The sequence below is a fragment of the Eubalaena glacialis genome, chromosome 6 (assembly GCF_028564815.1).
Source record: "Eubalaena glacialis isolate mEubGla1 chromosome 6, mEubGla1.1.hap2.+ XY, whole genome shotgun sequence".
Taxonomy (NCBI): Eukaryota; Metazoa; Chordata; class Mammalia; order Artiodactyla; family Balaenidae; genus Eubalaena; species Eubalaena glacialis.
The window spans coordinates 60,842,983-60,860,397 of NC_083721.1; the positions used below are offsets into that span (position 1 = coordinate 60,842,983).

The window sequence follows — 17,415 nt, forward strand, 5'->3', positions numbered from 1 at the left end:
ATTAGAGTTGATCTCTCAGTGATGGAATCTATTTCATTACTTCCTGATCTATATCAAAAAACCAGCAAATGACTCAAGTAGAAACAGAAAGAAAATGGCACAGGACATGAGAAACTACAGGAAATACTTAGAACACCGGTAGAGTTGCAGAAACCTTCAGAGAAGAGCCTCCTTCTTAACCATTTTGCAAAACAAACACCCTTCTCTACTCCACCCAGAGCTGAGGAGTTTGCTAAAACTATGGGTGACTCAGGAAGCTGAGTATTTTTTTTGCTTTATGCCAGTCTAAAGCAAACTGCTCTGCTCCTTCTGTCTGCATTTCCTGAATCCCGACCCCTCAAATAACTGGTTATGAAGTTAACAATGTCAAAATTCTAAATTGCATTTCTTTTTCTCAGATATTGTTGGCAAAATAGTTTTTTTTCTCTTGTGTCCTCTCAGAGAATACCTGATAACATCAAAGTTTATTTTCCAAGGATCCAACGACCAAGAAAAGGAAGTTTTCTCATAGTTTGCTGAATGATCAATTTTCTTGCCAATGGCTAAGAATTCAGATAACCAAAAAATAAATTTCCTAAAACAGGATATATTACCGATGGTTTCTGGTGATTTGAGGTAACAGCCTCCTAAGACTTCATATTCGACCCAGTTGGTTCCAAACACATCTGCAATGGTTCAGTTCAATAGTAAGTAGCTGTTGGGTGCTGTAGTCAGTTCTAAGATAAGCAGTTGGGGGGAAGTTATTAAAACTACATGACTGGATGTGGTTTTAGACTTTCAGATAAGTTCACTTTAAAACAGTAGGATTGTTGCAGGTGACAAGGAAACAGAACTTCTGTTGAATTAAGTGTCAGAAATCTTGGCTGGATTTGAGAAAAAAGCAAACTTAGGGCCCACGGGTTTCATTCATTCTCTTGTGGAGAGTGAATTGGGGGGAGAACAAGGCCACCTTTCTTACGCAAAAGAGCAACCTCTTCCTTTAAGGCCAGAATCCTTTCGGCCTGGACATGGATCAATTCAGTGACCTTCTCTCTTGCCACAGTGTCTGCTTTCCGGGGGCCCTGGAAGGCGTTGCCCTGTTGAGAGAAAACACCTCCCTGCTTTAAGCACCATTTGGACTATGGAAACACCCCTGTCTTAATTTGTCTTTTAGGTGTGCCTGACTTAAATAGCCATCACTCCTGATTTTAAGAAGCCTTCAAGTCCTCCACTGAAATCCTACCATTGGAAAGGTGTCCCTTTGAGCTAATAAGCAACTCTTAAAATGCAAATCCCCTTTAGAGGGTAACTCATTAAGCTAGCTATCAGTCAGTCATTCATACCCTACAGGGCTCATCGCTGGAATTCTAAAAGGCCAGATACCTCCTTTTCCTATACAGCCCATATCTTGTTTTCCAAAAAAGAAATCTTTATTCCCTCATCTGATTTCTTCCCCTGCCCAGTCAATTCCTGCTCATGTTTCAGACATCATTTTTAGGGAGGATGTCTTTACCCCATGGGCTGGGTTAGGATTCCTGCTCTATGTTCTGTCAAATCATCCATCACACATCATTGTAGTTATTAGACTGAACCATTTGAAATTTGTGACACGTGACCATTTTTTAACCTAAAAAGTAGCAGTTTCATATGGTTTGACCTAAGTGCTTGTTTGATATCTTTCTTGCTAGATCCTGTGCCTTAGAAATAGAGCCCAGTATGCCTGGATCTCACCACTCTACCCAGCATCCGCCCTAGAACTTGTTACATAAGTAAATGCTCAATAAATCTGAACATGCATTAAAGGAAGGGACATAACACCTAGTATCTTCTCTGTGCCAGGTGCTTTATGTCTGCGACCTCACGTGATCCTCACAACTCAGAACCAGGTGGTGGTATCCCAATTTTAAAGATACAGAAACTGACAGAGGTTTATGAACTGGCCCAAGTCACCATAATATTAAGGACTGGAAGCAGGATGAGAGCCGGGTTCCCTGAAGCCAAAAGCCCATGATTGGTCTGTTACCCCACTTACTATGGCAGCCCTTCCTCATAAGTAGGGGTTGTCATTACCCAGTACCTTCTTGCCTCTTCTCCCTCGCCCACCTTCACTTCAGGGGCTGTGAAAACTAAACACTAACCTTAGCCAGTTTCTTTTCCAGCTGGGAGTGGCTAAGTAGACGTAGCAGAAGACATTTGCTTTCTTAATGAAAGGGACACAAGAGACTGGCATTTGGGCAGCAACCACAGAGCTGGGGCAGCTGTCTGTGACTCTGAAGGAAACTTCAGTCACTGAGAGAGTCACAGAGATACTGGCCCTGACATCACAGCCCCACTAAACTAAAACCCCTCAGTCATCTCCTGCAGACTTCTTGTTAAGTGAGGAAAAGCACCCCTATTTGTTTAAGCTACTCTCCAAAAGTGGGGCTTTTGGTTACTTGTAGCTAAATGCATGGCCCCTCATGCCCAGTCAGTCTAGACAGTCACTCTGAAGTCACCTTAGCTTTTCCCTCATTCTCTTCACCATATGCAAACAAATTTTGGCTCTTCTTACTTTAAAATGTCTTTGACCCTTGGTTTTTTGTCCTTGCCGTCTTCATCCCAATCCATGCCTAGATTGTTGTAAGTGTAATAGCTATGGAGTCAGCTTGGGAGGCAGACGGCCCTCAGTTTAAAAACAAACTTCCCATTCACTGCAGCTCTATTTACAATAGCCGGGACGTGGAAGCAACCTAAGTGTCCATCAAGGGATGAATGGATAAAGATGATGTGGCACATTTATACAATGGAATATTACTCAGCCATAAAAAGGAACGAAACTGAGTTATTTGTAGTGAGGTCAATGGACCTAGAGTCTGTCATACAGAGTGAAGTAAGTCAGAAAGAGAAAAACAAATACCATATGCTAACACATATATATGGAATCTAAAAAAAACAAAAATTGGTTCTGAAGAACCTAGGGGCAGGACAGGAATAAAGACGCAGACGTAGAGAATGGACTTGAGGACACGGGGAGGGGGAAGGGTAAGCTGGGACGAAGTGAGAGAGCGGCATGGACATATATATACACTACCAAATGTAAAATAGATAGCTAGTGGGAAGCAGCCGCATAGCACAGGGAGATCAGCTCGGTGCTTTGTGACCACCTAGAGGGGTGGGATAGGGAGGGTGGGAGGGAGATGCAAGAGGGAGGGGATATGGGGATATATGTATACGTATAGCTGATTCACTTTGTTATACATAGAAACTAACACAACATTGTAAAGCAATTATACTCCAATAAAGATGTTAAAAAAAAAGACACTTCTGCACGCATTAGCTCTGAGAGCATGAGCGCGTTACTTCACCACTCTGAGCTTTGGAAAGTGGTATTTTGAAGATTCAATGAGACAGCCAATGGAAAGAGACCATACGTGTAAAGCTATATATATAAAGATATGCTATGTAAAGAGACCTACACAATTAATTTCCTTTCCCAGTCAACTGATCTGCCTCCAAACTCTTTCCTCTCCAAAGTGTCTGGACGTTCAAAGCCCATCAAGTCAACAGATGTTTACTCACTGACGACTCTGTGAAGATTCTGTCTAGGCATCACCCCTCTTGAATACTGCTGTGACTCTTCCCTCAAAAATTCTTTAGTGGATAAAGGGCCTTTGATATTCAGATTCTAGCCTTCCTCTCTATTTTAGTTGTAAACCTCCCAAAGCCTCTTATTCATTCTTTCTTTTGGACTTTTGCTTAGACCAGTGATTCTTCAGCTCTAGCATGCAGCAGAATCACCTGGAAGGCTTGTTCTGGATTGCTGGGCCCCTCCCCCAGAGCCTCTGATTCTGTAGATCTGGGTGGAGCCCGAGAATCTGCATTTCTAACAAGTTCCCCAGGCGAGGCAGATGCTGTTCTTCAGGGAACCACACTTTGAGAACCCCTGGCTCAGAACATTTCCTGGGCGCTTAAAGAAAAGTAAAGAAAACCAAGAGAAAAAAAACAAACAAACAGCATTTTTGCAGGTACTATTAAAAGATTATAGCACATAGTTCAGAATATGCCATACATGTGTTATGTCCCCAGAAGGCAAGGCTTAAATAGGGTGAAACTTTATAAATAAGTATTATCTACCACATACTGTGTATTAAGTACTACTAGGTTAGCCTCAAGCAAGTTGAAAGCCGTGAAAAGTAACAAGTGTTTTAATAAGTAACATGTGGCCTCCCGTAATTCAGGAGGCCCGCTTTAGGTCAAAGGAAGTAAACCTGTATTGGAAATGGATGTTTGACACCAAATTCAGGGAGCATGTTGATAACATTATTTACACCTAAATAACATTACCTCTCCAAGGGCCAAGGCAAATCCCTTCATTAGTACTTGTATGAATTCATGGCACCCAATAGGCATACAGTAAAGCTAGTCCCTCAGGCTCATTGTAATGTAGACAGTATCAACTGAGTGTCCTCAGGGACCCAAGTGGACCAGAAACGTCCAAGATCAAGGTTTGTTTAAAAACCAGCACTTGATATTCCCTTTATAGAACATCCCAAATTCTGACAAAAGGTCTGAAGAAAAGGAACATACCTGCTGGTTCTGTAGAATATTCAGCTGAGAATCAAGTTTCTTCTTTTCAATACATAAATCATTCATCTGATGAAGTTTTTTGGTGTGTTCTTTTGTCTTCATCATCAATTCCCATCGCACTTGAGCAATCTTTTCCTACCAGGGCAGAAATATGCAAAATGGATTAAGTGAATGAGGAAACAGAAAAATTAATGTCCGGATTTGATCAAAACCGTCAGACAAATGGAGTGATATGCACATAGGAAAATACAATAAGCCAATAATATCAGAAGCAAGTGCACTGGGTCTGGTTTGATTAAAGAAGAATGTAAGCAGGATGAAAGTAGGCAAAAATAAGATAGACATCACTCCATTGTTGAGAAATGACATTAGTGTGCATACTGAGTGATGGTATTCATTAATTAAAAGGGAGAATGATCCTTTAAGCAGGAAATGTTCCTGTATTGCTTTTTCCCCAGTCTTGGCCCAGGATCCTCAAGGTGACCGGCTTGAATGGCCATACATCTGCCAGTGGCTTTCCTTTGTTCTCCTATTACTCCAACAAATTATTTTAGATAGCACATATTATCTCCAGCATTACCCTGATAGGGACCAGTCCCACTGACACGAACACTGAAGTAATTTGTTTCTTCACAGTACAGTGTCAAATCTTCGATAAGAAAAGATGAGATAAGATAGCACTAGGAGGGACTTCCCTGGTGGTCCAGTGGTAAAGAATCCGCCTTCCAGTGCAGGGGACACAGGTTCAATCCCACATGCCATGGGGCAACTAAGCCCACGCACCGCAACAACTGAGCTCGCGCACATCAACTAGAGCCCACGTGCAGCAAACTACAGAGCCCACGTGCCCTGGAGCCCGCGCACCACAACTAGAGAGAGAGAAAACGCGCGCCACAACTAGAGAGAAACCCGAGCAGACCTTGCGCCGTCACAAAAAAATCCCGCATGCCTCAACAAAGACCCCGTGTGCCGCAACTAAGGCCTGACGCAGCCAAAAAATAAGGAAAATAAATAAATATTAAAAAAAAAAAAAGATTAGCGCTGGGAACCTCTCCTCCTTCCCTATCTACTGTGAAGACAGGAAACTGGAGAAGCCATAGTTATTTGTGGGCTTATAACATCTTTGTAAAAGTTCCTGTCTCTGAATCAGGCTGTAACTGGGGTACTGCCTCATCTCATGGCTCCGGGAACAGTGTAGGCATTTAATACCTTCTAAGACCCTACCAGCTAAATAGTATATACCTTGTAATAAAATGTATTACTCAGAGATGTTTTTCTAATTTCCAGAATGGAAACAGCATGCAAAAGCTATGTAGAATAATACAATTAGGTCCTCAGAGTATAGCAGTTCATGTCTAACACTATTAGAACGTTTATACATTAATGCAGACCTCAGAGTGGAATCTCTCTGTAATCTTTCATGCCATTTTGCCATCATATTACATGAATCCTGGACCCCAGACCCAGTGCTAGTGCTTTCATCCCAAGATAGACCAGTGGCTCAACTAAGTGAACGGTAAGAAAGCCGAGACAGGCTTAAGATCATGGAGGAACCAAGTGGGGCTCACACACGTGTCTCCAGCTGTACAGATGCTTCGCAGGAACCACTGAAAGCTCACCAGGAGTTCTTGCCTCCACCCAGTGGATCCCCTGCCCTCTCATCCTAACCTCCCACATCTTCATTTCCTTTGCGTTCGATAGCTCTTTTCGAAGTTTTCTGATCTTTAGTTCTTCAAGTGTTGTATTCACAGAAAGTGTCTGAAGGGCTTCTAGGTTGATCACACGGCCAAACTTGCTGACCATTAGTTGACTGACTGTTTCTTGCATTTCTAAAAGAAGACAGTCACTGTCAGGTTGTTCACCAGATCCCACTGTTATTAAATGAATAATACCAATACCAATACCATTCTAAGGAACAGCTTTTGCAAGAAGATGATAAGAGATTTTACGTTACCAGTTAGGTTTTCCTCTGTGACTTTTCACCTACTACTTTCCTCACTTAGAATGCACATTGCTCTACTGTCTTTTCATCTACTTCAAATTCCTGTGTAAAAGGGACTCATCTTTCCCAACTGGCTACACCTTCTGATCTGCCCCCCCCTCAGATTATTCATGGGCCCCAATGGGATTATGATGCCTTCAGTTTTTAATGTTTTATTACTGATCTCTATAACATCTGGTGTTGAGAATAGAACAGTCACTGAACAGAAGTTTCCATCTTATTCCAAGTAAAAATATTAAAATCCTTGCAGTGGTTCACAAGGTCCTACCTGTCCTGCCCTGCCCCTATTATCTCTCCCACCTCCTTTCCCACACCTCTCTCCTCATTTACTCCAGACACCTTTTTCTCAACCTTCTCAAACATTCCAGGCTCACTTGGATATTCTCATATGGAATTGTCTGGAATTCCACTGTCTGGAATTCTCTTCCCGAAATAGCCACATGGCTCACTCCACACAGCCCATTTTCTGAAAACAAGTTGTGAGACTGGTGAAAGACTCATTTCCAAAACACCCATTTCTGAAGGTGTAACCAAGTGTAATTTGTCCCCTAACCAGGGAGAACCACATCTTAGTAAGTATATCACCTTTCCAGGGAGCTCTTCCCTGGCCTCCTATGGACCTCAGCACTCTTTCCCAGTCCCTTTCTAATTTTTTCTTCGTAACAGTCATCTCCATCTAACATGCAATATGTTTTACTTTTGTTTACTGTGTTTCCTCAACGTGTGAACACTGGAAAACCTGGAGAAAATTCCATTTGTGGAGTCTGAACTCCCCAAGAAAGTATAATCTTGTAACAAGATTTTCTCAGTCACCAGAGTCCCCTAAGTGAAGTCTGAAGGCCCTAAGGTATGACAAGATGATGCAATTCTGTTACAGTACAGGAACTCGTATTCAGGTATAATCGTTATGGCTGAATGATAATGGTATAATCAGCATGGCTGCCATTTTGCACAATCCAAGGAGGGTTATTCATTTCTATTCTATGTGAGTGGCGCCCCATGGACTTGTGTCATGCGGTGGCCATGATAATCAGTGATGCAAATGAAATGACTGGATTATTTGCACATGTGTGGCTAGCCTGTGGCTGCCTGCTTGGCCTCCCTCAGTAAGAACCTTGACTTCCCCTAGCTAGCCCCATATAACAGGGTGCCCTCTCCCAAGGCAGCCTCATGTACTAGGACATGGACTCTGGTCCTTGCCCTTCCCACTGTGGAACCAGCCTAACAACATCCTTCTCCTGACTCAATTAGGCCAGCTAGTGTTCCCTGGGGACATAAAGGCTTCTGGAACACTCCCCATCCTCTGTCCCCATGGCTGCAAGCTGTGCTCTCCTTGAAAAGGAGAGAACTTACCTCCCCACCCCATGTTCTAGACTCTCCTCTTCTTCCCCACTGGGTCTAGGGATGGAGGCAGGCAACAGTGAGTGACTGTGGTGTTTCTCAACACTGGTAAGCGTTTGTTCTCTGAGATACAGGAAAGGAACCCACTCCTAGCCTCACCTTCAGAATTAGGAGATCAGTCTTTAACCAGACTCACAACTTGCTTTCAGAAAACGGACCGGGGGTAGGAGAAGAACTGAAAGTCACTGAATAAAACTTGAACCACATGGGACTTTTTTTTTTTTTAATTTCAACTAACATTGCAGAAATGTGAATATTTCATTTCATCTTCTTCACACATTTTTCCAAACTGCGAGGTTACTCAGATGGAAGTAAGCTTCTTTCCTCATTTTCATACTAGTTTGTTCCTTGGTTTAACAAATAGTATTTCCAAATATAAACAACATTCAACATTCACAGGCTACAGAAGCTAAAGGAATGTGAACTACGTGAGAAACACTGGGGCCTCAAGGTTTGTACCTGAGAAAACTCTATGTTTCAAATAAGTGTTATTCAAACATAGAGTCCTAACATGTATTTTAAATTTTTATAATCCAGCCATGGATTATATAATTTTATATACCCACCCATGAGGGTAGAACCATCATCACTCATCGGAAACTGACCTCTACAAATCCAAGCAACCTGGATTGACTGACCACTGTATTCTTCCCATTATTTTTCTTTTTCAAATTTTCTTTTAAAAAATATTATTCAATTGTGGTAAAATACACATAACAAAATGTACCATTTTAATCTTTTTAAAGTGTACAGGTCTGTGGCATTAAAGTAGATGCTATTATAGTATTGGTAATATTATTGTTATTAAAGTTGGAATACTTCATCACTTACACATATGTTCCATATATCAAATATTCAAAATGTATTTTAAAAGAATTGTCTTTACTCCATACATCTTATATTATACACCTCAATTCCATCTGAATTAAGAACGTAAATGTGAGGAACACTACTAATAGAAGAAACGATAGAAAAATATCTTTGTGACCTCAAAATAGGAAAGGATTTCTTCAGACAGACAGACAGACACACACACACACACACACACAAAATGAACAAACTAGAAATAGATTGATAAAATTAATTATATTGAGATTTTTAAATGTCTGTATCCCAAAAAGATACACTAAATAAAGTAAAAAGGCGAGACACATATTAGAAAAGATTTGAAGTGAATGTAATGGACAAAGAAAGACATAAAATATAGGAAAAAACTCCCTACAATCAATAAGTAAAATAAAAAAACAGAAGTAAAATAATGGGCAAAGTGTATGACAGGCAAGAAAAGGAAACACAAATAAACAGCAAATAAGCTATGTGAAGACATTCAACCTCAAGGACTTAAGGAAACAGTGAAATACAATTTTAACATCTACGAGGTTGGCAGAAATATGAAAGTCTAACAGTATTAAGTGTTGATTAGACTATGGAGCCCAGGAAATTCTCACACTGCCAAGGGAGAGAAAAGGGTACAACCACTTTGGAGGGCAACTTGTCAATACCCAGGAGAGCGGAAAATGCACACACACGCCTCTCACCCAGAGCCCCCAGTCCTGGGGACTCACCTCCTTCCACACATGCACAGAGAGACATGTACAAGAAGGTTCACTGTAACACTGTCTGTAATAATGAAAAATTACAAGTACCCTAAATATCCATCAACAAGAGACTGAAGAAAAACTCCTTTATAGTCCTACAATGGAATATTGTAGTACCAGTTAAAATGAGTAATTATCTGTAGCAATACGGATTACTCTCCAAAACTGGTTTAATAAAGTGAACTGCAAAATGATAGGAATAATATTATATTACAGTTAAAAACATGCAAAGGCGCTTTGTATACTGTGTGTGGATACATCCATATGTATATGGACGTGCCTGGTGGTTGATCCTGGGGAAGGAGAGAGCAGAACAGTATTATAAAGAGAAGGGCCTTCAGTTGTATCTTCAATGCTTTATTTCTTAAGCTTGCTAGTGGGTACAGGGGCTATTGCTGTATTATTCTATAATTTGTTATACATAAAACCTTTAAAAATTGCAAGAAACCATTTCTGTGACAAAATATTTATCCTTTTAAAATAGGAGAATGACCTTTTGATAGAATCAGGAGAGCGAGTAAGTGGGAAGATGGGAAGGTGTTATTTCCTCTCAGTGGTTCCGATCTGTGATGACCTACTGTTTTCAGAGTTGGAGATGGTCACTTGACAGTTCCCTCTCTAATCAGTAAATATTACTAACTAAGCCACGGGCTTAATACTCACTCTGTATAGTTCGGGCCATCTCTCTCTTTTCTCGGGTGAGCTGTTTACGCCTCTCCCGGCATTCTTTGTTAAGTTTTTGCTGCTGGGAATTTTCCTCGTGGAGCTGGACAATTCGTTCTTGCAGTCGTCCCAAGGAGTGGTTCGAAAAGACCAAAGTTCCAGAAAGATCACTGGGTATTTCTCCGAATACCACATACTCTATCTACAAAAGCAAAACAAAACAGAAATCAAAATAGACAAAGATCAAGCTAAATTTAAGGTCATGGAAAGCATAAGGGAAGCACTTCTTTCCTGTCCCTTGTCACCACTGAGTAAGGTAAAAGCAGGAAGCCACTTTCAAATAGAAGTCACATTTTGTCCCTCTGGGACAGCACTTCTTTCCAAAAAGACCATGCTTGATATCTACTGCATAAGGATGGAACGGACATTTCAGGGTGGGCATATTAGGCAAATTGTTACAGATGGCTAATCCTGTTTGGGTCAGGTTAAACAAGATGTATGTAAGGCTGATCTTCTAACATACAGCTTCTTCATAACATTCTAAGGTTTTTCTTCTAACATACAGCTTTCTCTATTTACGTGACAAAACGTGGTACGATGGGCCTTCGCTGATATGATCTCTGCATTTTAATGTAAGTTGTAGTTTGAGCGGGATATAGAGATGAACAAAGAGAGGGAAAGAAGAGAAAGAATATTTTCCTTTTATCTGAAGCTCCCTCATTAACAAGTAGAGATTAAGTGAAGATAACTCTTGCATCATTAGTTCATGTCTACTTAAAGATGGTGTGAAAAGTGACATGTGTCCAAGAGCCAAGATTTCAACCTCCAAGCCATTCCCTTAAGTCATAGGCTCCTCATTTCTTCAGACTTGAAATGATTCAACTTTCAAAGTGATAATGGACCACAGGGAAATATACATGTTTTCATATTATGCTTTTATAACAATCTCAGAAGGGGTAAGAAAAGTTGGGGTGTCATTCTACAGGTAGATTTCTCAGCCAAGGACTGCACTTCTCCCCCATAGTGGCCCATGAATTTTTCTCTGGAAAAGCCTGGGTGTCATATGTCTTTCCTGCTCAGACAGGGTGGGGCAACCTCTCAGACCCGTCACCTGGTGGAGCTTGAGAGGAATCACAACCAGTAGTTCATTCAACCGCTGCTGCTTCTCACGTTGATAAGCCTCCAGGGCCTCCTCTGCCATGTTCAGATTAGTTGCCACAATCTTTACCTGTGGAAAGCCCCATGTGTGAGATGTTGAAAAGATTCACTGAATATATACCCGAGGTGGTAAATGAAGCCTTTCTGGGAGGAAGCAAACGCGTGAGCTGGATCTGCTTTGTTGGGCTGTGATAAATGGACAATCCCAGTCTGCAGCCCAGCAATATATATTATTCTCTTCCTGCTGAGTCATGATCCACACCACTTTTTCAATTGTTCCAATGACCCCCGAGTTGTATTGGTTTTGTGAATGAAAACTCAGAAGACTTGTCCCCATCTCCCTTTTGTTTTCTGCAGTAAAAGCATCTCTCAGCCTGGAATGTCTTTGTCAGGATGGTTCAAATCTCATTTGGTCATAATGACGTCAATAAGCGAGAGAAAAAAGCCCTTTAAAGTAATGAAACTACTAACTACAGTATTTCTAAAGCACATGCTTCATCTCCTAAAATACTTGAAAGTTTTCCAAATCATTTCCGTTTTCAAGAGGAGAAGCAATCTATCAAAAATATTTCTGAATACAAGTCAAGTGATGCTGCTCTAGGAAAGAATACCTAAGAGGGAAACTGAGCAGATACAGCAGAAAAATCAATATAATTGTACCAGAAGTTTAGCTTAGTGGCCTCCCACATGGAATACATACACCCCAGAGTGTCAAAGTGATCTACTGGGGTCCGGAAAGAAGTTTCAATTTCTATTTATTTTTATCTTATTCTTTTTAATTTCTGTTTTTGCAAATGTTTCATAATACATAAAATATATTAGTACAATAGTTCATGTATATAATTTATAAATAAATATACATTTATTGTGGGAATATGTGCTTCACAATTTTTTTACTTATAGAAGTATGTAATCAAAAAAGTTTGGAGGCCAATGATTTAGATAAAGAAAGTCCCAGTCATTAAAAGAGCAATGGCCCCTCAACCACAACTGTAAATGGATATAACATGGGAAATGTCTGTTCTCTTACCAGAAGTCCTAACTCATGCCATTGCTGTGAAATAGCAATATTATAGCTGCAAGGAGGTGTAGCTTGTTGGGAGAGGATAAACAGACCTGAGAAGGGCAGACCAACATACTTTTTTGGACAATGTATCATATTCCTTTCGGAGGTTATCAATCATTTTCTTTTCTTCAACTAAGGCCTCTTCAATGTCCAGCCTTTTCTCTCGAAGTTGAAGGGCCAGTTCAAAGAGACCCATATCACAATCTGAAAAGACAGTCAAAACAATAAAGCGGCCCCATTTGTTAGGGAATGTAGTAATACAATAAGTGTGGACTTTGGAGCTTCAGAATTATTAATGTCCATCTACTCCAGCAAGTTTCCATCACACTTAGGGCTCCAGGTAGAAATTATTCCAGGTAGAAATTATTAATGGTATTAATAATCATGATAGTGGTTATGATACTAGTATTGATGTTCTGAGCAGTGCTCTGAGCCAGGCTTGGTGCTGGGTCCTTTATGTACCTTATCTCATTCAAGGCTCACAGGCCCTGCAAGGTAGAGACTATTGTTCCCATTTTATAGGTCATGACCACCCGACCACCATAAGTCTCAGAGAGGTCACACAGCCGATATGTGACAGAATGGGATTCAAGTACAGTATCTCTGTATTAATTTCCACTATATCACACTGACAGCCACATTTATCCACTGAGTAATTGATAAAGAATGTGAAAATATAATGGATCACTACAACGGAATTTAGGAACCATAGCTCCATCCCAAGTTCTACCACTAAACTAACTGTGAGCCTTTGTTCAAGCCGTTTAATCCTGCTATAAAATAACAAGTTGCACTACTTGTGCAAAGATTTTCTAGCTTTCTTCCACTCATAAATATGATTTTAAGGAGATTCTTATTTTCAAAATCAAAACAAGATTTAAACTTTATTTGACTTTAAAATTTGATTTATAATTTATATGAAATACCTAGGAAAAATAATTTCAGATCAAGAAGAAATAGTTTTCCTACTGAACCATTCATGTATTGAGCCTGTAAGAATATTGGTCTGGACTATAAGAATATTGGACTGTAAGAATATTTCAGACTGGTTTCACCAGTGAAAACAGTGAATATAAATTGCCAAGCACCTCCAGGAAATGTAAAAATTGCCCTTACAAAACAGGTTTGAAATATGAAAACTGAATGGTTTGGCAAAAAGGGAGAGCTTCATAAAAATATACTTAAATATATATTTTTATATATACACACACATATATAAATCTTCTGTTTCTCTATAAAATGAAACTTTCTGCATAATTTATGACTCTGAATCAACTAGAGATTGTCTGCAGATTATTTAATTGGGTACTCATAAATAGCTGCCTCAAGAAACAGAAAATTAATTGTCCAGAGAGCCCCAAAGAGTATTCATTAGACTATACTTCATACATATTGAGCCATCCTTTCCTTAAATATCATTATGAGACAATCGAGAAACCAAAAAAAAGGGAGTTTTTGGTATTATCAATCCACAGTCACACGTAACAGAGAATGCATGGTTTTATCCCACTTACTTGTTGGGCAGATAGAATCATCAAAAACCTCATCTTCAGATCCAGACTCATCCTCATCACTCTCCAAGCTGGATTCTTCTTCACTTGATTCATCACTTTCTTCATCTTCATCTAAGGAGAGAGGGAAACATTGTTAATAAGCAGAGAAGTTCCTGTGTTAAGACTTTAAAAATAAATCATTTTTCAATGAGTTAGTTACTAGGGAAACAACAGGTAAATAAGGAAATTATTCAGTATTTTTAGGAGAATTTAAAATGGTTATGGATACAGAGACCACAAACTCAAATGCCTGCAGAAGGTTGTGCAATTAATTTCGATGCATTGAGTCAGAGAGTGTTGAGATCAAGCTGCCAAGCCGCTTATGCTGTGACCCACCTAACACACACTTGGTTATACAGTCCACAATTACTAAATCACAGTGCTCTGAAAACAGAGAAGATTTTCATAACTTCTCTGAACTGAAGTAATACCATTTATAATCTTCACTTAACCTACTTAGTGTGAATATTCATGTCTTGCTGCAGAAGTATTACGATGTTTGATTTAGACATTCTGCACCAAACCCTGCTGTGGGTGTTAGTTGACAAAGACTCTCGCCTTTAACCAAACTTGAGTCAGACTCCTCTGAGTCCTCTGACTAGTCCTCGACCTTGAACTAAATGGGCTCTGTCCTGGGCCCATTTAGTTCAGTTTTAGCAAGAGTCCTGCTGAGTAATTCCTCACCCTTGATATCTGGTCAAATTCCTTATTCCCTACCCTCAATATCTTATCACTCTGGCCTGCCTTCAACAAAAACCCTGTTAGGTCAGTTTAGCAAAGAATTACCCTACCTCTTAGTAATTTTCTATCAACTAACCCTGACCGTGCTCCTTGGCTAGAAATCCACTTGCCTTGTTGTATTCAGAGTTGAGCTGATCTCTCCCCTACTACAAAATCCCATTATAGTGATCCCCCTGAATAAAGTCTGCCTTATTCTTAACAAGTGTCATGAATGATTTTTTTCCTTTAACAATGTCATATTTAATATATTTTATAAAATTTTTTGAATACTAAAATACATCTGCTACCAAGAGTTTTGGATAAGGAATTGTAGACCTCCCCCACTCAACTCTAACCCCATTTTCTTTTAAAACACCTTGAGCCCATGTGTGAACAACTGGCAATTTCTATTATATGGAACATCAAAAAATAGAGATAAGAAGTGGACCTTATACTCACTAGAAGATTTGTTAAATTAAAATGTCTCAGGACTTCTCTGGTGGCACAGTGGTTAAGAATCCGCCTGCCAATACAGGGGACATGGGTTTGAGCCCTGGTCCAGGATGGTCCCACATGCCGTGGAACAACTAAGCCTGTGCGCCACAACTACTGAGACTGCACTGTAGAGCCCACGAGCCACAACTACTGAAGCCCGTATGCCTAGAGCCCGTGCTCCGCAACAAGAGAAGCCACCGCAATTAGAAACCCACACACCGCAACAAAGAGTAGCCCCCGCTCACCACAACTAGAGAAAGACTGCACCCAGCAACAAAGACCCAACGCAGCCAAAAATAAATTAATTAATTAAAAAAATTAAAATGTCTCTTAAAATGACTACAAGTGATCTGTACCACCTTATGAAATAAATCAGCAAAGTTTAAAATTAGGCTTTAAAATTCTTACATAGATTTCTGTTTTCAGGAAAATGAAGCAGATCTACTTCCCCTATTCCTCCCACTAAATACAGCCCAAACCCCTGGACATTATATGTAAAACAAACACAGGAAGACTCTGAGAAGTGGAAAGAAGAAGGCAGACCTACTATGCACCTCGAACCCTGAGGAACAACACTGTGGTGAGTTCCTTGGGCCTTTTTTTTTGCCCTGTATCTCAGAGGTGGAGAAGACTAAGCAACCTGAAACACCAACAGGTGCAGATAAAGAAAGGCCCAACCAGAACCTGCTCTCTCTAGCCAAATGACCTCACCATGCTGTCAGTAGAGATTCTGTGGGGAGCTGGGACTCCCATCTGCACACAACAATAGTAAGGAGATCTCCCTTCCCTTGGGTGAAAAAAAAGGCTGAGTACCTCCACCTGGCAGTAAGGAGGATGCACCCACTCCTTCCTCCGGCAGAACAGTGTTAGAGAAAGCCAAGTAAACCAGAAGATTTAAATAAGATACAGAATCTCATACATAATATGAACGTTTCCAGCTCTCAACTGAAAGTCATGCATCATACCAAGAGCCAAGAATATCTCCAATGGAATGAGAAAAGACAACCAATAAATGTTAACACTAAGATGACAGAAGTTAGAATTATCTGACAAAGTACTTTAAACAGGCAAGATAAAAATGCTTCAATGAGCAATTATGAACACACTTGAAGCAAATGAAAAAATACAATGCCTCAAATAAATAGTCTCAGCCTATTTGTTTATTTATATAAAGAAGAACTAAATGGAAATTTTAGAACTGAAAAATACAATAATTAGAATAGAAACTAATGGATGGGTTCAATAGCAGAACGGAGGGGACAGAGAAATGAATCAGTGAACTTGAAGATAGAACAGTAGAAAGTAGCCAATTTGAACAACAGAGAGAAAACAAACTGGAAAAACAAACAGAACCCAAACCCCAGAGCCTCAGGGAACTATGGGACCATAATGAAAGGTCTAACATTCATGCCATCAGAGTCGCATGAAGGAATGAGGAAAAGAGGGGGTCTTTAAAAGGACTTGAAGAAATAATGGCTGAAAACTTCTCAAATTTGGCAAAGGACATAAACCTACGGCTAAGTTGAATGAATTCCAAAGAGGATAAATCCAAAAAAAATCTACACTAAGACTCATCACAGTCAAACTTCTGAAAACTAAAGAGAAAAAAATCTTGAAGGCAAACAGAGAAAAGGGGATAAGCAATTTGAATATCAGAGGGTTTCTCATCAGAAACTATGGAGACCAGAGGAATTGGCACAATATTTTTCAAATGCTGAAAGAAAAGAAATGCCAACCTACAATCCTATACCCAGTGAAAATGTCTTTCAGAAAAAGAGGCGAAATCAAGACATACTCAGATTATAGGAAAATTTTAAAAATTGCCACTAGTATACCTGCCCTAAAAGAATGGATAAAAGAAATTCTTTACACAGAAGGGAAATTATTTTTTAAAACAGGAAACTTGGAGCAGAAACATGGATAAATACAATAGGCTTTCCTCCTCCAAGTGCTTAAATTATGTTTGATAATTGAAGCAAAAATTATAACATTGTCTGATATGGTTCTAGATGTATGTAGAGGAAATATTTAAGACAACCATATTATAAATAGGGAAGATAAAGAGATGTAAAGGTAGACGAGGATTCTATACTTGACTTAAACTGGTAAAATGATGACACTGGTGGACTGGGATAAATTATGTATATATAATGTATCCATAATATATAGAGCAACCACTAAAAAAAGGATACAAAGAGATACATTAAAAAGTGC

The 17,415-nt window shown here is 39.8% G+C and overlaps 1 protein-coding gene across 1 annotated transcript in view; it reads right to left on the reverse strand.

Moving 5' to 3' along the window:
• Positions 1 to 854: 854 nt before the first annotated feature.
• CFAP44 (cilia and flagella associated protein 44) overlaps positions 855 to 17,415 on the reverse strand; it is a 144,683-nt gene continuing 128,122 nt past the window's right edge. Inside the window, exons 29-35 of the mRNA XM_061193078.1 lie at positions 13,948 to 14,058; positions 12,507 to 12,637; positions 11,321 to 11,437; positions 10,210 to 10,411; positions 6,214 to 6,374; positions 4,546 to 4,680; positions 855 to 1,076 (exon numbers count right to left, since the gene is read on the reverse strand). Coding sequence (XP_061049061.1) covers positions 903 to 1,076; positions 4,546 to 4,680; positions 6,214 to 6,374; positions 10,210 to 10,411; positions 11,321 to 11,437; positions 12,507 to 12,637; positions 13,948 to 14,058 — 1,031 coding nt within the window. The 3' untranslated portion in view covers positions 855 to 902. The remainder of the gene's footprint in view (positions 1,077 to 4,545; positions 4,681 to 6,213; positions 6,375 to 10,209; positions 10,412 to 11,320; positions 11,438 to 12,506; positions 12,638 to 13,947; positions 14,059 to 17,415) is intronic.